At 51.5% G+C, this 24,544-nt stretch overlaps 1 protein-coding gene across 2 annotated transcripts in view; it reads right to left on the bottom strand.

Annotated features, from left to right (window-relative positions):
- Positions 1 to 1,304: 1,304 nt before the first annotated feature.
- The window catches only part of LOC124020272 (inner nuclear membrane protein Man1-like), a 29,218-nt gene continuing 5,978 nt past the window's right edge, over positions 1,305 to 24,544 (bottom strand). Inside the window, exons 2-12 of one of the 2 annotated variants that reach the window (XM_046335618.1) lie at positions 23,628 to 23,668; positions 22,087 to 22,156; positions 20,142 to 20,301; positions 15,754 to 15,899; positions 12,149 to 12,353; positions 9,417 to 9,595; positions 9,054 to 9,135; positions 7,113 to 7,218; positions 4,034 to 4,112; positions 2,281 to 2,450; positions 1,305 to 2,199 (exon numbers count right to left, since the gene is read on the bottom strand). In XM_046335618.1, the coding sequence (XP_046191574.1) occupies positions 2,284 to 2,450; positions 4,034 to 4,112; positions 7,113 to 7,218; positions 9,054 to 9,135; positions 9,417 to 9,595; positions 12,149 to 12,353; positions 15,754 to 15,899; positions 20,142 to 20,301; positions 22,087 to 22,156; positions 23,628 to 23,668 (1,235 nt within the window). In that variant the 3' untranslated portion in view covers positions 1,305 to 2,199; positions 2,281 to 2,283. Of the gene's footprint in view, positions 2,451 to 4,033; positions 4,113 to 7,112; positions 7,219 to 9,053; positions 9,136 to 9,416; positions 9,596 to 12,148; positions 12,354 to 15,753; positions 15,900 to 20,141; positions 20,302 to 22,086; positions 22,157 to 23,627; positions 23,669 to 24,544 lie in introns of both variants that reach the window. The other variant, XM_046335617.1, reaches the window with a different exon arrangement.

Raw genomic sequence — 24,544 nt, 5'->3', positions numbered from 1 at the left:
CCTGTGGTCCAGCCCATTGGTTGTGGACAACCACAGTCAAGTCTTAAAAGAGAAAACAAAGCCCTGTTTGTTTTCAAGCCCTGTGAGTTGAGACAGACGGTTCAACCCAGCCCTGTGAGTTGAGACAGACGGTTCCACCCAGCCCTGTGAGACAGACGGTTCCACCCAGCCCTGTGAGACAGACGGTTCCACCCAGCCCTGTGAGACAGACGGTTCAACCCAGCCCTGTGAGTTGAGACAGACGGTTCCCACCCAGCCCTGTGAGTTGAGACAGACGGTTCAACCCAGCCCTGTTGTTGAGACAGACCACCCAGCCCTGTGAGTTGAGACAGACGGTTCAACCCATCCCTGTGAGTTGAGACAGACGGTTCAACCCATCCCTGTGAGTTGAGACAGACGGTTCAACCCAGCCCTGTGAGTTGAGACAGACGGTTCCACCCAGCCCTGTGAGTTGAGACAGACGGTTCAACCCAGCCCTGTGAGTTGAGACAGACGGTTCCACCCAGCCCTGTGAGTTGAGACAGACGGTTCAACCCAGCCCTGTGAGTTGAGACAGACGGTTCAACCCAGCCCTGTGAGTTGAGACAGACGGTTCAACCCAGCCCTGTGAGTTGAGACAGACGGTTCAACCCAGCCCTGTGAGTTGAGACAGACGGTTCAACCCAGCCCTGTGAGTTGAGACAGACGGTTCAACCCAGCCCTGTGAGTTGAGACAGACGGTTCCACCCAGCCCTGTGAGACAGACGGTTCCACCCAGCCCTGTGAGACAGACGGTTCCACCCAGCCCTGTGAGACAGACGGTTCAACCCAGCCCTGTGAGACAGACGGTTCAACCCAGCCCTGTGAGACAGACGGTTCAACCCAGCCCTGTGAGACAGACGGTTCAACCCAGCCCTGTGAGTTGAGACAGACGGTTCAACCCAGCCCTGTGAGTTGAGACAGACGGTTCAACCCAGCCCTGTGAGTTGAGACAGACGGTTCAACCCAGCCCTGTGAGTTGAGACAGACGGTTCAACCCAGCCCTGTGAGTTGAGACAGACGGTTCAACCCAGCCCTGTGAGTTGAGACAGACGGTTCAACCCAGCCCTGTGAGTTGAGACAGACGGTTCAACCCAGCCCTGTGAGTTGAGACAGACGGTTCCACCCAGCCCTGTGAGTTGAGACAGACGGTTCACCCAGCCCTGTGAGTTGAGACAGACGGTTCCACCCAGCCCTGTGTTCCACCCAGTGTGAGACAGACGGTTCCACCCAGCCCTGTGTTCCACCCAGCCCTGTGAGACAGACGGTTCAACCCAGCCCTGTGAGACAGACGGTTCAACCCAGCCCTGTGAGACAGACGGTTCAACCCAGCCCTGTGAGTTGAGACAGACGGTTCAACCCAGCCCTGTGAGTTGAGACAGACGGTTCAACCCAGCCCTGTGAGTTGAGACAGACGGTTCAACCCAGCCCTGTGAGTTGAGACAGACGGTTCAACCCAGCCCTGTGAGTTGAGACAGACGGTTCAACCCAGCCCTGTGAGTTGAGACAGACGGTTCAACCCAGCCCTGTGAGTTGAGACAGACGGTTCAACCCAGCCCTGTGAGACAGACGGTTCAACCCAGCCCTGTGAGACAGACGGTTCAACCCAGCCCTGTGAGACAGACGGTTCCACCCAGCCCTGTGAGTTGAGACAGACGGTTCCACCCAGCCCTGTGAGACAGACGGTTCAACCCAGCCCTGTGAGTTGAGACAGACGGTTCAACCCAGCCCTGTGAGTTGAGACAGACGGTTCAACCCAGCCCTGAGAGACAGACGGTTCACCCAGCTGCCATCACCTCCAGGCTTGTTAAGGGGAGACTGAAGGAAAGGGGGCTTGTGTTGAGGTGAGACCGTTACACAGGGGTAAGAAGGAGCTGTCAGGGCTGGTGTGGTGGTATCTGTGGGGTTCAGGGAGAGAGGAGGCTGGGGTAATCTACCCCCCCCCCCCCTCAGGAGAAGCCTAGAGAGTTCGTGTGGTGGGGTTGAGGGAGAGGGAGAGGGGAGGCTGGGGTAATCCCCCCCCCCCCAGGAGAAGCCTAGAGAGTTCGTGTGGTGGGGTTGAGGGAGAGAGGAGGCTGGGGTAATCTACCCCCCCTCCCCCTCAGGAGAAGCCTAGAGAGTTCGTGTCAGGGCTGGTGTGGTGGGGTTGAGGGAGAGGGGAGGCTGGGGTAATCCCCCCCCCTCAGGAGAAGCCTAGAGAGTTCGTGTCAGGGCTGGTGTGGTGGGGTTGAGGGAGAGGGGAGGCTGGGGTAATCCCCCCCCCCCTCAGGAGAAGCCTAGAGAGTTAGTGTCAGGGCTGGTATGGTGACGTAGTCTGGACATGGTGTTCATGTAGGTGTTCGAGGGCTTCAGGGAGGTGGTACAGCCCTGGGCCTGAGGGAAACGCTGGTGGTAACGGTCCAGACGCAGGTACTTCACCGTCACCAGCTTACCTGGGAGGGGGCAGTAGGTAGGGAGGGGGGGTAGGTAGGGAGGTGAGGGGGGCAGGTAGGTAGGGAGGGGAGGGGGCAGTAGGTAGGGAGGGGAGGGGGGCAGTAGGTAGGGAGGGGGGGGGCAGTAGGTAGGGGAGGGAGGGGGCAGTAGGTAGGGAGGGAGGGGGGCAGTAGGTAGGGAGGGGGGCAGTAGGTAGGGAGGGGGTCAGTAGGGAGGGGGAGGGGGGCAGTAGGTAGGGAGGGGGGCAGTAGGTAGGGAGGGGGCAGTAGGGTAGGGGAGGGGGCAGTAGGTAGGGGAGGGAGGGGGTAGGTAGGGAGGGGGGGGGCAGTAGGTAGGGAGGGGTCAGTAGGGAGGGGAGGGAGTCAGTAGGGAGGGGGGGGGGTCAGTAGGGAGGGGAGGGGTCAGTAGGGGAGGGGGCAGTAGGTAGGGAGGGGGGCAGTAGGTAGGGAGGGGGGCAGTAGGTAGGGAGGGGGCAGTAGGTAGGGAGGGGGGGTAGGTAGGGAGTAGGAGTAGGTAGGGAGGGGCAGTAGGTAGGGAGGGGGGGCAGTAGGTAGGGGGGGCAGTAGGTAGAGGGGGGCAGTAGGTAGGGAGGGGGCAGTAGGTAGGGGGGAGTAGGTAGGGAGGGCAGTAGGTAGGGAGGGGGCAGTAGGTAGGGAGGGAGGAGGGAGGGAGGGGCAGTAGGTAGGGAGGGGGGCAGTAGGTGGGGAGAGTAGGTAGGGAGGGGCAGTAGGTAGGGAGGGGGCAGTAGGGATAGGGAGGGAGGGGGCAGTAGGTAGGGAGGGGAGGGGGCAGTAGGTAGGAGAGGGGCAGTAGGTAGGGAGGAGGGTAGGGAGGTAGGTAGGGAGGGGGCAGTAGGTAGGGAGGGGAGGCAGTAGGTAGGGAGGGGGGGTAGCAGTAGGGGGGGGGGCATTAGGTAGGGAGGGGGCAGTAGGTAGGTAGGGGAGTCAGTAGGTAGGGAGGGGGAGGCAGTAGGTAGGGATGGGGGGTCAGTAGGTAGGGAGGAGGCAGTAGGTAGGTAGGGGGCAGTATGTAGGGAGGGGAGGCAGTAGGTAGGGAGGGGGGCAGTAGGTAGGGAGGGGGGCAGTAGGTAGGGGCTAGTGGGGGTGGCAGTAGGTAGGGAGGGGGCAGTAGGTAGGGAGGGGGGGTCAGTAGGTAGGGAGGGGGGCAGTAGGTAGGTAGGGGAGGGGGCAGTAGGTAGGGAGGGGGGCAGTAGGTATTAGGGGGGCAGTAGGTAGGGAGGGGGGCAGTAGGTAGGTAGAGAGGAGGGGGCAGTAGGTAGGGAGAGAGAGCGAGAGACAATGAAAACCAACCATGTGACTAAATCTCTTAAATCCTTCCTATTTTATCCGGTATCAATGATCACAGCCCCACATGAATAGTAGTACAAAATGCTATTGGCTCAAAGTTAGCAAACAAGGGCTATTGGCTTTGATCCAGGTGGTGAGATAAAATGGTCAACAATAAGGAAGTCAGCAGGTAACAACAAGGTTCATTAGAGGACGGAAGGACAACGAAGGACAATCAAAGACTAGTGTTGTTGTTGCTAAAGTCATTTAAAATATATTTTAAAAAGTGATTTTACCATCGAACCAGGAGCCATGTAGCGCCTTGAAGGCTTTCCCTGAGTGTTCTGCTGACAGACACTTCACATAGACACAGCCCTGGAGAGAGAGGAGAGAGAGAGGTTAACAAGCTCTACTATCACAGGTTATAGACACAGCCCTGGAGAGAGAGGTTAACAAGCTCTACTATCACAGGTTATAGACACAGCCCTGGAGAGAGAGGTTAACAAGCTCTACTATCACAGGTTATAGACACAGCCCTGGAGAGAGAGGAGAGAGAGAGGTTAACAAGCTCTACTATCACAGGTTATAGACACAGCCCTGGAGAGAGAGAGGTTAACAAGCTCTACTATCACAGGTTATAGACACAGCCCTGGAGAGAGAGAGGTTAACAAGCTCTACTATCACAGGTTATAGACACAGCCCTGGAGAGAGAGGAGAGAGAGAGGTTAACAAGCTCTTCTATCACAGGTTATAAACACAGCCACGTCAGTCTGTCTGTCGGGTGGCTCACTGTAACCAGATGGCTGTTGGTTCTACCTGGATATATAACCAGATGGCTGTTGGTTCTACCTGGATATATAACCAGATGGCTGTTGGTTCCACCTGGTCAGTGGATATATAACCAGATGGCTGTTGGTTCCACCTGGTCAGTGGATATATAACCATATGGCTGTTGGTTCCACCTGGTCAGTGGATATATAACCAGATGGCTGTTGGTTCCACCTGGTCAGTGGATATATAACCAGATGGCTGTTGGTTCTACCTGGTCAGTGGATATATAACCAGATGGCTGTTGGTTCTACCTGGTCAGTGGATATATAACCAGATGGCTGTTGGTTCTACCTGGTCAGTGGATATATAACCAGATGGCTGTTGGTTCCACCTAGTCAGTGGATATATAACCAGATGGCTGTTGGTTCTACCAGGTCAGTGGATATATAACCACATGGCTGTTGGTTCTACCTGGTAAGTGGATATATAACCATGTGTTCCACCTGGTCAGTGGATATATAACCAGATGGCTGTTGGTTCCACCTGGTCAGTGGATATATAACCACATAGCTGTTGCTTCCACCTGGTCAGTGGATATATAACCAGATGGCTGTTGGTTCCACCTGGTCAGTGGATATATAACCACATAGCTGTTGCTTCCACCTGGTCAGTGGATATATAACCAGATGGCTGTTGGTCCTACCTGGTCAGTGGATATATAACCAGATGGCTGTTGGTTCCACCTGGTCAGTGGATATATAACCAGATGGCTGTTGGTTCCACCTGGTCAGTGGATATATAACCAGATGGCTGTTGGTTCTACCTGGTCAGTGGATATATAACCAGATGGCTGTTGGTCCTACCTGGTCAGTGGATATATAACCAGATGGCTGTTGGTTCTACCTGGTCAGTGGATATATAACCATGTGGCTGTTGGTCCTACCTGGTCAGTGGATATATAACCAGATGGCTGTTGGTTCCACCTGGTCAGTGGATATATAACCAGATGGCTGTTGGTTCCACCTGGTCAGTGGATATATAACCAGATGGCTGTTGGTTCCACCTGGTCAGTGGATATATAACCAGATGGCTGTTGGTTCCACCTGGTCAGTGGATATATAACCAGATGGCTGTTGGTTCCACCTGGTCAGTGGATATATAACCAGATGGCTGTTGGTTCCACCTGGTCAGTGGATATATAACCAGATGGCTGTTGGTTCCACCTGGACAGTGGATATATAACCAGATGGCTGTTGGTTCCACCTGGTCAGTGGATATATAACCACGTGGCTGTTGGTTCCACCTGGTCAGTGGATATATAACCATGTGTTCCACCTGGTCAGTGGATATATAACCATATGGCTGTTGGTTCACACCTGGTCAGTGGATATATAACCAGATGGCTGTTGGTTCTACCTGGTCAGTGGATATATAACCAGATGGCTGTTGGTTCTACCTGGTCAGTGGATATATAACCAGATGGCTGTTGGTTCCACCTGGTCAGTGGATATATAACCAGATCAGCTGTTGGTTCCACCTGGTCAGTGGATATATAACCAGATGGCTGTTGGTTCCACCTGGTCAGTGGATATATAACCAGATGGCTGTTGGTTCCACCTGGTCAGTGGATATATAACCAGATGGCTGTTGGTTCCACCTGGTCAGTGGATATATAACCAGATGGCTGTTGGTTCCACCTGGTCAGTGGATATATAACCAGATGGCTGTTGGTTCCACCTGGTCAGTGGATATATAACCAGATGGCTGTTGGTTCCACCTGGTCAGTGGATATATAACCAGATGGCTGTTGGTTCCACCTGGTCAGTGGATATATAACCAGATGGCTGTTGGTTCCACCTGGTCAGTGGATATATAACCAGATGGCTGTTGGTTCTACCTGGTCAGTGGATATATAACCAGATGGCTGTTGGTTCCACCTGGTCAGTGGATATATAACCAGATGGCTGTTGGTTCACCTGGTCAGTGGATATATAACCAGATGGCTGTTGGTTCCACCTGGTCAGTGGATATATAACCATGGGTTCCACCTGGTCAGTGGATATATAACCAGATGGCTGTTGGTTCCACCTGGTCAGTGGATATATAACCAGATGGCTGTTGGTTCCACCTGGTCAGTGGATATATAACCAGATGGCTGTTGGTTCCACCTGGTCAGTGGATATATAACCAGATGGCTGTTGGTTCCACCTGGTCAGTGGATATATAACCAGATGGCTGTTGGTTCCACCTGGTCAGTGGATATATAACCAGATGGCTGTTGGTTCCACCTGGTCAGTGGATATATAACCAGATGTCTGTTAAAGTGTTAAATCAAAATGTTTTATATTTGAGATTCTTCAAAGTAGGCACCCTCTGACAGCTTTGCACACTCTTGGCATTCTCTCAACCAGCTTCATGAGGTAGTCATCTGGAATGCATTTCAATGAACAGGTGTGCCTGGTTTTCTTGGTGCGTTTGAGCCAATCAGTTGTGTTGTGATCAGTTAGGGGTGGTATACAGAAGACAGCACCTATTTGGTAAAAGAATAGGGAGCCGCTTGGAACACAGCCATTGCTTGATAGAACAGCTGTGACAGACACTCACCTCTCTGGAGTTCTTGTCGACAGCGATGTGGACGATGCCGTCGTTGTCACAACACTTCTCCAAGATGGCCTCGTGGATGGCCAGATGCCAGTTTTCACCAACCTCCCTGTTACACACACACACACACACACACGTAAAGGGGTCAGATGTCATCTAGACGTCCGAACCCACCTCTAACCTGGTAGTCAAGAACACACAGGTAAGATAGGACAGTACGTGGCACATACACGTGTCATTCCACTGGGATAGCCGTTCCATCACGGGACAATCTCACATGCAGACAGACACTTCCAAGCCCAGGGAAAACACTTGATACAATATACATCCACATCCGAGAGGGAGTCTGCCGACGTCCACATCTAAGAGAGAGCCCGTCCACATCTAAGAGAGAGCCCGCCCACGTCCAAGAGAGAGCCCGCCCACGTCCAAGAGAGAGCCCGCCCACGTCCAAGAGAGAGAGCCCACGTCCAAGAGAGAGCCCGCCCACGTCCAAGAGAGAGCCCGCCCACGTCCAAGAGAGAGCCCGCCCACGTCCAGAGAGAGCCCGCCCACGTCCAAGAGAGAGCCCGCCCACGTCAAGAGAGAGCCCGCCCACGCCCAAGAGAGAGTCCACGTCCAAGAGAGCCCGCCCACATCCAAGAGAGAGCCCGCCCACGTCCAAGAGAGAGCCCGCCCATCCAAGAGAGAGCCCGCCCACGCCCAAGAGAGCCCGCCCACGCCCAACACGCCCAGAGAGAGTCCGCCCCACGTCCACGAGAGAGCCCGCCCACGTCCAGAGAGAGCCCGCCCACGTCCACGAGAGAGCCCGCCCACGTCCAAGAGAGAGCCCGCCACGTCCAAGAGAGAGCCCGCCCACGTCCACGAGAGAGCCCGCCGTCGTCCAAGAGAGTCTGCCGACGTCCACACCTAAGAGAGTCTGCCGACGTCCACACCTAAGAGAGTCTGCCGACGTCCACACCTAAGAGAGTCTGCCGACGTCCACACCTAAGAGAGTCTGCCGACGTCCACACCTAAGAGAGTCTGCCGACGTCCACACCTAAGAGAGTCTGCCGACGTCCACACCTAAGAGAGTCTGCCGACGTCCACATCTAAGAGAGTCTGCCGACGTCCACATCTAAGAGAGTCTGCCGACGTCCACATCTAAGAGAGTCTGCCGACGCCCACGTCAACATCTAAGAGAGTCTGCCAACGTCCCAAGAGTCTGCCACGTCCCACATCTAAGAGAGTCTGCCAACGTCCACATCTAAGAGAGTCTGCCGCGTCCACGTCAACATCGTCAACATCTAAGAGAGAGTCTGCCAACGTCCACGTCAACATCTAAGAGAGTCTGCCAACGTCCACGTCAACATCTAAGAGAGTCTGCCAACGCCCACGTCAACATCTAAGAGAGTCTGCCAACGCGTCCACATCTAAGAGAGTCTGCCAACGTCCACATCTAAGAGAGTCTGCCAACGTCCACATCTAAGAGAGTCTGCCAACGTCCACATCTAAGAGAGTCTGCCAACGTCCACATCTAAGAGAGTCTGCCAACGTCCACGTCAACATCTAAGAGAGTCTGCCAACGTCCACATCTAAGAGAGTCTGCCAACGTCCACATCTAAGAGAGTCTGCCAACGTCCACATCTAAGAGTCTGCCGACGTCCACGTCAACATCTAAGAGAGTCTGCCGACGTCCACGTCAACATCTAAGAGAGTCTGCCAACGTCCACGTCAACATCTAAGAGAGTCTGCCAACGTCCACGTCAACATCTAAGAGAGTCTGCCAACGTCCACGTCAACATCTAAGAGAGTCTGCCAACGTCCACATCTAAGAGAGTCTGCCAACGTCCACGTCAACATCTAAGAGTGTCCCCTGACAAGTACATGCTCATCCCTAACCCCGACAGAACCTTAAAGACTGATGGTGAACACATGGACTTAGTAACACCCTCTGGTACTCACATGACTGGATCAAACATGTTTCTGATCTTCAGACACGGTGTTAAACTGTTGGGAGGGGAGTTCCTCCTGTCCAGAGGGAACGCTGAGAGAAGAGAGACAGACAGGAAAGAGACGTTCGATGGAGAAAAAGACAGGAAATGTGTTAGATGGACAAGAGACAGACAAGAGACGCTAGATGGACAGTATAACAGCAGGGAAGAAACATTTTCTTATTTCTGATATGAAACTACACGACCAAAAAGGACGTGGACATCGAACATCACATTTCGTAACCACGGGTATTAATAGGGAGTTGGTAGTGCCCTACGTAGGGAACAGGGTGCCATTTGGGAGCACACTAGGAATGGGGGACGGGTTAGTTACCTTTGCCCTGCCAGACTTTGGAGGGGATGAGTGAGATCTGGTCGCAGCTCAGAGAGGGCTGGAGCCACCTCCACACCAGGAAGTCGGCTCCGCCAATCCGCTGAGACTCTGTCCTGATACGGCTCTCATTGGCTGAGAGGAAGGTCACAGCCCGGTCCCAAACCTTCTTCAGCTTCTTTCTGGAATGGTAGAATAGAAACAAACAGTCATTATGACTAGCTTGTCTCTAAATGGTAGAATAGAAACTAACATAGCTTGACACTCTAACCACATAGCCTAGTGGTTAAAGTGTAGAGGTGGCAGGGTAGCCTAGTGGTTAGAGTGTAGAGGTGGCAGGGTAGCCTAGTGGTTAGAGTGTAGAGGTGGCAGGGTAGCCTAGTGGTTAGAGTGTAGAGGCGGCAGGGTAGCCTAGTGGTTAGAGTGTAGAGGCGGCAGGGTAGCCTAGTGGTTAGAGTGGAGAGGCGGCAGGGTAGCCTAGTGGTTAGAGTGTAGAGGCGGCAGGGTAGCCTAGTGGTTAGAGTGTAGAGGGGGCAGGGTAGCCTAGTGGTTAGAGTGTAGAGGGGGCAGGGTAGCCTAGTGGTTAGAGTGTAGAGGCGGCAGGGTAGCCTAGTGGTTAGAGTGTAGAGGTGGCAGGGTAGCCTAGTGGTTAGAGTCTAGAGGTGGCAGGGTAGTCTAGTGGTTAGAGTGGAGGGGTGGCAGGGTAGCCTAGTGGTTAGAGTGTAGAGGCGGCAGGGTAGCCTAGTGGTTAGAGTGTAGAGGCGGCAGGGTAGCCTAGTGGTTACAGTTAATAAATTCTGATATAATTCTGCCAGGAAGGTAAGAAAAAAAAAAGTTATTATCGTGCATAGTCAGGTTAATATAATAGTTATTATCGTGCATAGTCAGGTTAATATAATAGTTATTATCGTGCATAGTCAGGTTAATATAATAGTTATTATCGTGCATAGTCAGGTTAATATAATAGTTATTATCGTGCATAGTCAGGTTAATATAATAGTTATTATCGTGCATAGTCAGGTTAATATAATAGTTATTATCGTGCATAGTCAGGTTAATATAATAGTTATTATTGTGCATAGTCAGGTTAATATAATAGTTATTATCGTGCATAGTCAGGTTAATATAATAGTTATTATCGCGCATAGTCAGGTTAATATAATAGTTATTATCGTGCATAGTCAGGTTAATATAATAGTTATTATTGTGCATAGTCAGGTTAATATAATAGTTATTATTGTGCATAGTCAGGTTAATATAATAGTTATTATTGTGCATAGTCAGGTTTAATAGTTTGTGCATAGTCAGGTTAATATAATAGTTATTATTGTGCATAGTCAGGTTAATATAATAGTTATTATTGTGCATAGTCAGGTTAATATAATAGTTATTATTGTGCATAGTCAGGTTAATATAATAGTTATTATTGTGCATAGTCAGGTTAATATAATAGTTATTATCGTGCATAGTCAGTCAGGTTAATATAATAGTTATTATTGTGCATAGTCAGTCAGGTTAATATAATAGTTATTATTGTGCATAGTCAGGTTAATATAATAGTTATTATTTATTATTATATGAAGTATAGTGAGGGATGCATAGTAGGAGGTTAGTACTGATCCTGGGGTTTGACACAGTATAGTGAGGGATGGGTAGGTAGGAGGTTAGTACTGACCTGTCCTGGGGTTGGACCAGGGAGTCTCTGACGTGAGGGATGGGCAGGTAGTAGGTTAGTACTGACCTGTCCTGGGGTTGGACCAGGGAGTCTTTGACGTGAGGGATGGGCAGGTAGGAGGTTAGTACTCACCTGTCCTGGGGTTGGACGTGAGGGATGGGCAGGAGGAGTCTCTGGACGTGAGGGATGGGCAGGTAGGAGGTTAGTACTGACCTGTCCTGGGGTTGGACCAAGGAGTCTCTGACGTGAGGGATGGGCAGGTAGTAGGTTAGTACTGACCTGTCCTGGGGCTGAACCAGGTAGTCTCTGACATGAGGGATGGGCAGGTAGGAGGTTAGTACTGACCTGTCCTGGGGTTGGACCAGGTAGTCTCTGACGTGAGGGATGGGTAGGAGGTTAGTACTGACCTGTCCTGGGGTTGGACCAGGGAGTCTCTGACGTGAGGGATGGGCAGGTAGTAGGTTAGTACTGACCTGTCCTGGGGTTGGACCAGGGAGTCTCTGACGTGAGGAATGGGCAGGTAGGAGGTTAGTACTCACCTGTCCTGGGGTTGGACCAGGGAGTCTCTGACGTGAGGGATGGGCAGGTAGTAGGTTAGTACTGACCTGTCCTGGGGCTGAACCAGGGAGTCTCTGACGTGAGGGATGGGCAGGTAGTAGGTTAGTACTGACCTGTCCTGGGGCTGAACCAGGTAGTCTCTGACGTGAGGGATGGGCAGGTAGGAGGTTAGTACTGACCTGTCCTGGGGTTGGACCAGGGTGTCTCTGACGTGAGGGATGGGCAGGTAGTAGGTTAGTACTGACCTGTCCTGGGGTTGGACCAGGTAGTCTCTGACGTGAGGGATAGGTAGGAGGTTAGTACTGACCTATCCTGGGGTTGGACCAGGGAGTCTCTGACGTGAGGGATGGGCAGGTAGGTTAGTACTCACATGTCCTGGGGCTGAACCAGGGAGTCACTGACGTGAGGGATGGGCAGGTAGGAGGTTAGTACTGACCTGTCCTGGGGTTGAACCAGGGAGTCTCTGACGTGAGGGATGGGCAGGTAGGAGGTTAGTACTCACCTGTCCTGGGGTTGGACCAGGGAGTCTCTGACATGAGGAATGGGCAGGTAGGGCTGGAGGTCATTGTTTTCCTGACACGATGCGTTGTGGATCTTCAGAACACCGATGATTCTCTCCACCATGTCATACATCTGCCTGGTCTCCTCTTCCTCTCTCCTCCAACGATACTTCATATAGTAGAATACACCCCACACCAGACCAATCACTAGAGAGAGAGAGAAGGTTAGATTAAATACTTCATATAGTAGAATACACCTCACACCAGACCAATCACTAGAGAAGGAGAGAAGGTTAGATTAGATACTTCATATAGTAGAATACACCTCACACCAGACCAATCACTAGAGAAGGAGAGAAGGTTAGATTAGATACTTCATATAGTAGAATACACCTCACACCAGACCAATCACTAGAGAGAGGTTAGATTAGATACTTCATATAGTAGAATACACCTCACACCAGACCAATCACTAGAGAGAGGTTAGATTAGATACTTCATATAGTAGAATACACCTCACACCAGACCAATCACTAGAGAGAGAAGGTTAGATTAGATACTTCATATAGTAGAATACACCTCACACCAGACCAATCACTAGAGAGAGAAGGTTAGATTAAATACTTCATATAGTAGAATACACCTCACACCAGACCAATCACTAGAGAGGTTAGATTAGATACTTCATATAGTAGAATACACCCCACACCAGACCAATCACTAGAGAGAGAGAAGGTTAGATTAGATACTTCATATAGTAGAATACACCTCACACCAGACCAATCACTAGAGGTTAGATTAGATACTTCATATAGTAGAATACACCCCACACCAGACCAATCACTAGAGAGAGAGAGAAGGTTAGATTAGATACTTCATATAGTAGAATACACCTCACACCAGACCAATCACTAGAGAGAGAGAGAAGGTTAGATTAGATACTTCATATAGTAGAATACACCTCACACCAGACCAATCACTAGAGGTTAGATTAGATACTTCATATAGTAGAATACACCTCACACCAGACCAATCACTAGAGAGAGGTTAGATTAGATACTTCATATAGTAGAATACACCTCACACCAGACCAATCACTAGAGAGAGAGAGAAGGTTAGATTAGATACTTCATATAGTAGAATACACCTCACACCAGACCAATCACTAGAGAGAGGTTAGATTAGATACTTCATATAGTAGAATACACCTCACACCAGACCAATCACTAGAGAGAGAGAGAGAAGGTTAGATTAGATACTTCATATAGTAGAATACACCCCACACCAGACCAATCACTAGAGAGAGGTTAGATTAGATACTTCATATAGTAGAATACACCTCACACCAGACCAATCACTAGAGAGAGAAGGTTAGATTAGATACTTCATATAGTAGAATACACCTCACACCAGACCAATCACTAGAGAGAGAGAAGGTTAGATTAGATACTTCATATAGTAGAATACACCCCACACCAGACCAATCACTAGAGAGAGGTTAGATTAGATACTTCATATAGTAGAATACAACTCACACCAGACCAATCACTAGAGAGAGAAGGTTAGATTAGATACTTCATATAGTAGAATACACCTCACACCAGACCAATCACTAGAGAGAGAGAAGGTTAGATTAGATACTTCATATAGTAGAATACACCTCACACCAGACCAATCACTAGAGAGAGAGAGAGAAGGTTAGATTAGATACTTCATATAGTAGAATACACCCCACACCAGACCAATCACTAGAGAGAGAGAGGTTAGATTAGATACTTCATATAGTAGAATACACCCCACACCAGACCAATCACTAGAGAGAGAGAGGTTAGATTAGATACTTCATATAGTAGAATACACCTCACACCAGACCAATCACTAGAGAGAGGTTAGATTAGATACTTCATATAGTAGAATACACCTCACACCAGACCAATCACTAGAGAGAGAGAGAAGGTTAGATTAGATACTTCATATAGTAGAATACACCTCTCACACCAGACCAATCACTAGAGAGAGGTTAGATTATTATGAGCAGCACCCTGTGGATGACTGTAAAGAGGAGGAGACATGTCTACCCTGTTAGGATGAGCAGCACCCTGTGGATGACTGTAAAGAGGAGAGGAGACATGTCTAACCTGTTAGGATGAGCAGCACCCTGTGGATGACTGTAAAGAGGAGAGGAGACATGTCTAACCTGTTAGGACGAGCAGCACCCTGTGGATGACTGTAAAGAGGAGGAGACATGTCTAACCTGTTAGGATGAGCAGCACCCTGTGGATGACTGTAAAGAGGAGGAGACCTGTTAGGATGAGCAGCACCCTGTGGATGACTGTAAAGAGGAGAGGAGACATGTCTAACCTGTTAGGATGAGCAGCACCCTGTGGATGACTGTAAAGAGGAGAGGAGACATGTCTAACCTGTTAGGATGAGCAGCACCCTGTGGATGACTGTAAAGAGGAGGAGACATGTCTAACCTGTTAGGATGAGCAGCACCCTGTGGATGACTGTAAAGAGGAGGAGACATGTCTAACCTGTTAGGATGAGCAGCACCCTGTGGATGACTGTAAAGAGGAGGAGACCTGTTAGGATGAGCAGCACCCTGTGGATGACTGTAAAGAGGAGGAGACATGTCTAACCTGTTAGGATGAGCAGCACCCTGTGGATGACTGTAAAGAGGAGGAGACATGTCTAACCTGTTAGGATGAGCAGCACCCTGTGGATGACTGTAAAGAGGAGGAGACATGTCTAACCTGTTAGGATGAGCAGCACCCTGTGGATGACTGTAAAGAGGAGGAGACATGTCTAACCTGTTAGGATGAGCAGCACCCTGTGGATGACTGTAAAGAGGAGGAGACATGTCTAACCTGTTAGGATGAGCAGCACCCTGTAGATGACTGTAAAGAGGAGGAGACATGTCTAACCTGTTAGGATGAGCAGCACCCTGTGGATGACTGTAAAGAGGAGGAGACCTGTTAGGATGAGCAGCACCCTGTGGATGACTGTAAAGAGGAGGAGACATGTCTAACCTGTTAGGATGAGCAGCACCCTGTGGATGACTGTAAAGAGGAGGAGACATGTCTAACCTGTTAGGATGAGCAGCACCCTGTGGATGACTGTAAAGAGGAGGAGACATGTCTAACCTGTTAGGATGAGCAGCACCCTGTAGATGACTGTAAAGAGGAGGAGACATGTCTAACCTGTTAGGATGAGCAGCACCCTGTGGATGCCTGTAAAGAGGAGGAGACATGTCTAACCTGTTAGGATGAGCAGCACCCTGTGGATGACTGTAAAGAGGAGAGGAGACATGTCTAACCTGTTAGGATGAGCAGCACCCTGTGGATGACTGTAAAGAGGAGAGGAGACATGTCTAACCTGTTAGGATGAGCAGCACCCTGTGGATGACTGTAAAGAGGAGAGGAGACATGTCTAACCTGTTAGGATGAGCAGCACCCTGTGGATGACTGTAAAGAGGAGGAGACATGTCTAACCTGTTAGGACGAGCAGCACCCTGTGGATGACTGTAAAGAGGAGAGGAGACATGTCTAACCTGTTAGGATGAGCAGCACCCTGTGGATGACTGTAAAGAGGAGGAGACATGTCTAACCTGTTAGGATGAGCAGCACCCTGTGGATGACTGTAAAAAAGGCTCTTCTGAAGCGACAGGAGAAGGACATCTTGGGGTGGGTCGACTCCAGACGAGTCACCTCACTCACGTCCGCTACTGCCTCCTCTGGGTTATCCCCGATCAGCCTGGGAGGAGGAGAGGGAGAGAAGGAGTGAGGGAGAGAAGGAGTGAGGGGAAGAGGGAGAGAGAAGAGAGGAGGGGGAGAAGAGAGAGAGAAGGGGGAGAGAAGAGAGGAGGTGGAGGGAGAGAGAGAAGGGGGAGAGAAGAGAGAAGGGGGGAGGGAGAGAGAGAAGGGGGAGGGAAGAGAGGAGGGAGAGAAGGAGTGAGGGGGAGGAGGGAGAGAAGAGAGGAGGAGGAGGGAGAGAGAAGAGAGGAGGGAGAGAGAAGAGAGGGAGAGAGAAGAGAGGAGGAGGAGGGAGAGAGAAGAGAGGAGGGAGAGAGAAGAGAGGAGGGAGAGAGAAGAGAGGAGGGAGAGAGGAGGGAGAGAAGAGAGGAGGGGAGCGAAAGGAAGGGGGGAGGAGGGAGAGAGAGGAGGGAGATAGGAGAGGGGGGGGAGGGATGTTCCATTAGTATGAGAATACATCATAGGGGTTGATAACAGGGTTAGGCACCAAACACAAGAACACAGACAAACAGAAAGGGACCACCCAATCAGGGAGGGACCACCCAATCAGAGAGGGACCACCCAATCAGAGAGGGACCACCCAATCAGAGAGGGACCACCCAATCAGAGAGGGACCACCCAATCAGGGAGGGACCACCCAATCAGAGAGGGACCACCCAATCAGAGAGGGACCACCCAATCAGGGAGGGACCACCCAATCAGGGAGGGACCACCCAATCAGAGAGGGACCACCCAATCAGAGGGACCACCCAATCAGAGGGACCACCCAATCAGAGAGGGACCACCCAATCAGAGAGGGACCACCCAATCAGAGAGGGACCACCCAATCAGAGAGGGACCACCCAAACAGGGAGGGACCACCCAAACAGGGAGGGACCACCCAATCAGAGAGGGACCACCCAATCAGAGAGGGACCACCCAAACAGGGAGGGACCACCTGTCTGATATGAAATGCCTGTTTCTGTTTTCTGCCGCGTGTCCTAATGACCACGACCCGACACGCTCTCCTCTTCAGAGAATCTTAGAAGAGAAACCATGGTTACCGTATGCCAACGTCCTCCCCTGTCCTAATGATCACGACCCGATATGCTCTCAACTTCAGAGACTCTTAGAAGAGAAACCATGGTTACCGTATGCCAACGTCCTCCCCTGTCCTAATGACCACGACCCGATATGCTCTCCTCTTCAGAGAATCTTAGAAGAGAAACCATGGTTACCGTATGCCAACGTCCTCCCCTGTCCTAATGACCACGACCCGATATGCTCTCCTCTTCAGAGAATCTTACAACTTCCGGCGCCGACAGAGATGGCCGCCTCGCTTCGCGTTCCTAGGAAACTACGCATTTTTTTTTTTTTTTTACATGTTATTTCTTACATTAGTACCCCAGGTCATCTTAGGTTTCATTACATACAGTCGAGAAGAACTACTGAATATAAGATCAGCATCAACTCACCATCAGTACGACCAAGAATATGATTTTAGCGACGCGGATCCTGTGTTCTGCCTTACAAACAGGACAACGGAATGGATCCCAGCCGGCGACCCAAAAAAACGACTCCGTAAAAGAGGGAAACGAAGCGGTCTTCTGGTCAGACTCCGGAGACGGGCACATCGTGCACCACTCCCTAGCATTCTTCTCGCCAATGTCCAGTCTCTTGACAACAAGGTTGATGAAATCCGAGCAAGGGTGGCATTCCAGAGGGACATCAGAGACTGTAATGTTCTTTGCTTCACGGAAACATGGCTCACTGGAGAGACGCTATCGGAGGCGGTGCAGCCAGCGGATTTCTCCACGCATCGCGCCGACAGAAACAAACATGTTTCTGGTAAGAAGAGGGGCGGGGGCGTATGCCTTATGGCTAACGAGACATGGTGTGATGAAAGAAACATACAGGAACTCAAATCCTTCTGTTCACCTGATTTAGAATTCCTCACAATCAAATGTCGACCGCATTATCTACCAAGAGAATTCTCTTCGATTATAATCACAGCCGTATATATTCCCCCCCAAGCAGACACATCGATGGCTCTGAACAAACTTTATTTGACTCTTTGCAAACTGGAATCCATTTATCCGGAGGCTGCATTCATTGTAGCTTGGGATTTTAACAAGGCTAATCTGAAAACAAGACTCCCTAAATTTTATCAGCATATCGATTGTGCAACCAGGGGTGGAAAAACCTTGGATCATTGTTACTCTAACTTCCGCGACGCATATAAGGCCCTGCCCCGCCCTCCTTTCGGAAAAGCTGACCACGACTCCATTTTGAGGACAATACAGTGCCACTGACACGGCCTGCAACGAAAACATGCGGTCTCTCCTTCACTGCAGCCGAGGTGAGTAAGACATTTAAACGTGTTAACCCTCGCAGGCTGCAGGCCCAGACGGCATCCCCAGCCGCACCCTCAGAGCATGCGCAAACCAGCTGGCCGGTGTGTTTACGGACATATTCAATCAATCCCTATACCAGTCTGCTGTTCCCACATGCTTCAAGAGGGCCACCATTGTTCCTGTTCCCAAGAAAGCGAAGGTAACTGAGCTAAACGACTACCGCCCCGTAGCACTCACTTCCGTCATCATGAAGTGCTTTGAGAGACTAGTCAAGGACCATATCACCTCCACCCTACCTGACACCCTAGACCCACTCCAATTTGCTTACCGCCCAAATAGGTCCACAGACGATGCAATCTCAACCACACTGCACACTGCCCTAACCCATCTGGACAAGAGGAATACCTATGTGAGAATGCTGTTCATCGACTACAGCTCGGCATTCAACACCATAGTACCCTCCAAGCTCGCCATCAAGCTCGAGACCCTGGGTCTCAACCCCGCCCTGTGCAACTGGGTACTGGACTTCCTGACGGGCCGCCCCCAGGTGGTGAGGGTAGGCAACAACATCTCCACCCCGCTGATCCTCAACACTGGGGCCCCACAAGGGTGCGTTCTGAGCCCTCTCCTGTACTCCCTGTTCACCCACGACTGCGTGGCCATGCACGCCTCCAACTCAATCATCAAGTTTGCGGACGACACAACAGTGGTAGGCTTGATTACCAACAACGACGAGACGGCCTACAGGGAGGAGGTGAGGGCCCTCGGAGTGTGGTGTCAGGAAAATAACCTCACACTCAACGTCAACAAAACTAAGGAGATGATTGTGGACTTCAGGAAACAGCAGAGGGAACATCCCCCTATCCACATCGATGGAACAGTAGTGGAGAGGGTAGTAAGTTTTAAGTTCCTCGGTATACACATCACAGACAAACTGAATTGGTCCACTCACACTGACAGCATCGTGAAGAAGACACAGCAGCACCTCTTCAACCTCAGGAGGCTGAAGAATTTTGGCTTGTCACCAAAAGCACTCACAAACTTCTACAGATGCACAATCGAGAGCACCCTGGTGGGCTGTATTACCGCCTGGTACGGCAACTGCTCCGCCCACAACCGAAAGGCTCTCCAGAGGGTAAGTGAGGTCTGCACAACGCATCACCGGGGGCAGACTACCTGCCCTCCAGGACACCTACACCACCCGATGTTACAGGAAGGCCATAAAGATCATCAAGGACAACAACCACCCGACCCACTGCCTGTTCACCCCGCTATCATCCAGAAGGCGAGGTCAGTACAGGTGCATCAAAGCTGGGACCGAGAGACTGAAAAACAGCTTCTATCTCAAGGCTATCAGACTGTTAAACAGCCACCACTAACATTGAGTGGCTGCTGCCAACACACTGTCATTGACACTGACCCAACTCCAGCCATTTTAATAATGGGAATTGATGGGAAATGTAAAATATATCACTAGCCACTTTAAACAATGCTACCTAATATAATGTTACTTACCCTACATTATTCATCTCATATGTATAAGTATATACTGTACTCTATATCATCTACTGCATCTTTATGTAATACATGTATCACTAGCCACTTTAACTATGCCACTTTGTTTACATACTCATCTCATATGTATATACTGCACTCAATACCATCTACTGTATCTTGCCTATGCTGCTCTGTACCATCACTCATTCATATATCTTTATGTACATATTCTTTATCCCCTTACACTGTGTATAAGAGAGTAGTTTTGGAATTGTTAGTTAGATTACTTGTTGGTTATCACTGCATTGTCGGAACTAGAAGCACAAGCATTTCGCTACACTCGCATTAACATCTGCTAACCATGTGTATGTGACAAATTTGATTTGATTTCTTAGAAGAGAAACGATGGTTACCGTATGCCAACGTCCTCCCCTGTCCGTATGATCCACTCCAGAGCGAGGAGAACCCAGAAACGGTACTGTTCATTCTGCTGCAGGAGATAGTCAGAGGCTTCCTTCAGAGACAGGCTCCTGTTGGCCTGCTGCTGCTCCGGGGCGGTACAGTCATGTTGGCCTGATGGGGACAACATTAACGTGAGCTGCAGATAAACCACTTATTATAAGAAGGGCGGAGACAGACAGAGAGACCGGGGCGGAGACAGAGAGACGGGGGGGCGGAGACAGAGAGACGGGGCGGAGACAGACAGACGGGGGGCGGAGACAGACAGACGGGGGGGGCGGAGACAGACAGACGGGGGCGGAGACAGACAGACGGGGGCGGAGACAGACAGACGGGGGCGGAGACAGACAGACGGGGCGGAGACAGACAGACGGGGGCGGAGACAGACAGACGGGGGGGCGGAGACAGACAGACGGGGGCGGAGACAGACAGACGGGGGGCGGAGACAGACAGACGGGGGGTGGAGACAGACAGACGGGGGGCGGAGACAGACAGACGGGGGCACAGGCGGGCGGGAGGAGACAGACGGACGGGGCAGACGGGGGGCGGAGACAGAGAGACGGGGGGCGGAGACAGGCAGACGGGGGGCGGAGACAGACGGGGCGGAGACAGACGGGGCGGAGACAGACGGGGCGGAGACAGAGACGGGCGGAGACAGACAGGCGGGCGGAGACAGACAGGCAGACAGGCGGGCGGAGACAGACAGGCAGACAGGCGGGCGGAGACAGACAGGCGGGCGGAGACAGACAGGCAGACAGGCGGGCGGAGACAGACAGGCAGACAGGCGGAGACAGACAGGCAGACAGGCGGAGACAGACAGGCGGAGACAGACAGGCAGACAGGCGGGCGGAGACAGACAGGCAGACAGGCGGGCGGAGACAGACAGGCAGACAGGCGGGCGGAGACAGACCGGCAGACAGGCGGGCGGAGACAGACAGGCAGACAGGCGGAGACAGACAGGCAGAGACAGACAGGCAGGCGGGCGGAGACAGACAGGCGGGCGGAGACAGACAGGCGGGCGGAGACAGACAGGCGGGCGGAGACAGACAGGCGGAGACAGACAGGCAGACAGGCGGGCGGAGACAGACAGGCAGACAGGCGGGCGGAGACAGACAGGCAGACAGGCGGGCGGAGACAGACAGGCAGGCGGAGACAGACAGGCGGAGACAGACAGGCAGAGACAGACAGGCGGGCGGAGACAGACAGACAGGCAGACAGGCGGAGACAGACAGTCAGACAGGCGGAGACAGACAGGCGGGCGGAGACAGACAGGCAGACAGGCGGGCGGAGACAGACAGGCAGACAGGCGGGCGGAGACAGACAGGCAGACAGGCGGGCGGAGACAGACAGGCAGACAGGCGGGCGGAGACAGACAGGCAGACAGGCGGGCGGAGACAGACAGGCAGACAGGTGGGCGGAGACAGACAGGCAGACAGGCGGGCGGAGACAGACAGGCAGACAGGCGGGCGGAGACAGACAGGCAGACAGGCGGGCGGAGACAGACAGGCAGACAGGCGGGCGGAGACAGACAGGCAGACAGGCGGGCGGAGACAGACAGGCAGACAGGCGGGCGGAGACAGACAGGCAGACAGGTGGGCGGAGACAGACAGGCAGACAGGCGGGCGGAGACAGACAATGCAGGTGTAGAAGCACGGTGGCTAGGAAAAACTCCTAGAAAGGCCAGAACCTAGGAAGAGACCTAGAAAGGAACCAGGCTATGAGGGGTGGCCCCTTCTGGCTGTACCAGGTGGAGATTATAAACCTAGAGAGGAACCAGGCTCTGAGAGGAGGCCAGTCCTCTTCTGGCTGTACCAGGTGGAGATTATAAACCTAGAGAGGAACCAGGCTCTGAGAGGAGGCCAGTCCTCTTCTAGCTACCGAAAAGTTCTTAAAACGTACCAGCAATATGAGCCAGGTGGTCGTGAAGGTTGAGGAGGAGTTTCAGAATGGTGTCCTTCTCCGTCTTGTCCTGAAATCCAGAAAACATCAAGTCAATATTTTAGTTTCGGTATAACAGACATCTGTCATTACAACATGTAGAGCTAAAACATCTATTTATTCATTTAGATGTACCACAGATAACTAAATGTTCTCCAGGTAAATGCTCATGTGTGGCAGAATAAAATATATTGTTTCATGTAGATGACTATATATAATCTATATATCTTTCAGTCCTTTATGTTACAATACAATCCCTGCCCCTCGTAGGAGGGCCTGTTATCTTTTGGTAGGCCGTCATTATAAATACTTAACTGACTTGTCTAGTTAAATAAAACTGTTAAATTAAATACAAATAAACAATATCACTGTATTTGCTAGTCGGGCCTCAAACAAACGTTTTGGTCAACCAGTCTCTGTGGCAGGTAGATTAATAAATATAATCTACCAGCCACTCAGATTTTCTGCCAAAATTACTACAAAAAAAAACCCAGGTAAGCTTTAAAGTTCATTAAATATATATTACTAATCAGACGGGCTTAATTTCATGAAATATTTTGTGACTTTACTAAAATATGATGTAACCTGCCCCTTTTTAAAGGGTGGGAGGTTACCGCGGTAACCTCGTGTTATGTTTGTTGCCAGGGAGACAGAGAGTCTGACGAGCAGAAACTCTTGAAACTCAATCTAAGCTTGTGAACAAAACAAAAATGTAAAAACAGACAAGAACCGTGTAGTGGGGAGTGGGGGGGACCGTGAAGTGGGAGACCGTGAAGTGGGAGACCGTGAAGTGGGAGGGGGACCGTGAAGTGGGAGGGGGGACAGTGTAGTGGGAGAGGGGGGACCGTGTAGTGGGAGACCGTGTAGTGGGAGAGGGGGGACCGTGTAGTGGGAGGGGGGGCCGTGTAGTGGGAGGGGGACCGTGTAGTGGGATGGGGGGACCGTGTAGTGGGGAGTGAGGGGGACCGTGTAGTGGGGAGTGAGGGGGACCGTGTAGTGGGATGGGGGACCGTGTAGTGGGGAGTGAGGGGGACCGTGTAGTGGGGAGTGAGGGGGACCGTGTAGTGGGGAGTGAGGGGGACTGTGTAGTGGGGAGTGGGGGGGGGGGACCGTGTAGTGGGGAGTGGGGGGACCGTGTAGTGGGGAGTGGGGGGGACCGTGTAGTGGGGAGTGGGAGGGACCGTGTAGTGGGGAGTGGGGGGGACCGTGTAGTGGGATGGGGGGACCGTGTAGTGGGATGGGGGGACCGTGTAGTGGGATGGGGGGACCGTGAAGTGGGAGGGGGGACCGTGAAGTGGGAGACCGTGAAGTGGGAGGGGGGGACCGTGAAGTGGGAGGGGGGGACCGTGAAGTGGGAGGGGGGGACCGTGAAGTGCACCGTTTTGTAAGGGCCCAGAATGCAGTGGGCGGTCTGCAGATGTTCATGTTCGGCCCTGATTGCTAGACTGCGACACAAACTCGGCCTTTAGACTAGGGCCAAAATTATAAGAAAATATACTTACATAAGAACTGTCAAACTCGCTGCCAAACGGGTGGTTCTTAACTGAGGAAAGAACAAAAATACAGACATTATCATCCAACCACGCCCCTTTCATCCAACCACGCCCCCTTCATCAAACCACGCCCCTTTCATCCAACATTTGAAACACAGGGGACAATAATGACAGACAGTAAATGAATACATCACAGAAATATGGTCTTTCATAACCTGGCGTCGTTAACCTGGCGTAGGCCGTCATTGTAAATAAGAATTTGTTCTTAACTGGCTTGCCTAGTTAAATTAAGGTTAAATAAAACATAAAGAGTGAGGGTTGAGGAGAGAGAGAAGAGCAGACATCACAGTGAGGGTCGAGGAGAGAGAAGAGCAGACATCACAGTGAGGGTTGAGGAGAGAGCAGACATCACAGTGAGGGTTGAGGAGAGAGAGAAGAGCAGACATCACAGTGAGGGTTGAGGACAGAGAGAAGAGCAGACATCACAGTGAGGGTTGAGGACAGAGAGAAGAGCAGACATCACAGTGAGGGTTGAGGAGAGAGAGAAGAGCAGACATCACAGTGAGGGTTGAGGAGAGAGAGAGAAGAGCAGACATCACAGTGAGGGTTGAGGAGAGAGAGAGAAGAGCAGACATCACAGTGAGGGTTGAGGAGAGAGAGAGAAGAGCAGACATCACAGTGAGGGTTGAGGAGAGAGAGGAGAGCAGACATCACAGTGAGGGTTGAGAGAGAGAGAGAGAGAGAGAGAGAGAGAGAGAGAGAGAGAGAGAAGAGCAGACATCACAGTGAGGGTTGAGGACAGAGAGAAGAGCAGACATCACAGTGAGGGTTGAGGACAGAGAGAAGAGCAGACATCACAGTGAGGGTTGAGGAGAGAGAGAAGAGCAGACATCACAGTGAGGGTTGAGGAGAGAGAGAAGAGCAGA

Source organism: Oncorhynchus gorbuscha, unplaced genomic scaffold (assembly GCF_021184085.1).
Source record: "Oncorhynchus gorbuscha isolate QuinsamMale2020 ecotype Even-year unplaced genomic scaffold, OgorEven_v1.0 Un_scaffold_797, whole genome shotgun sequence".
Taxonomy (NCBI): domain Eukaryota; kingdom Metazoa; phylum Chordata; class Actinopteri; order Salmoniformes; family Salmonidae; genus Oncorhynchus; species Oncorhynchus gorbuscha.
This window is presented reverse-complemented; position numbering and strand designations above follow the sequence as displayed.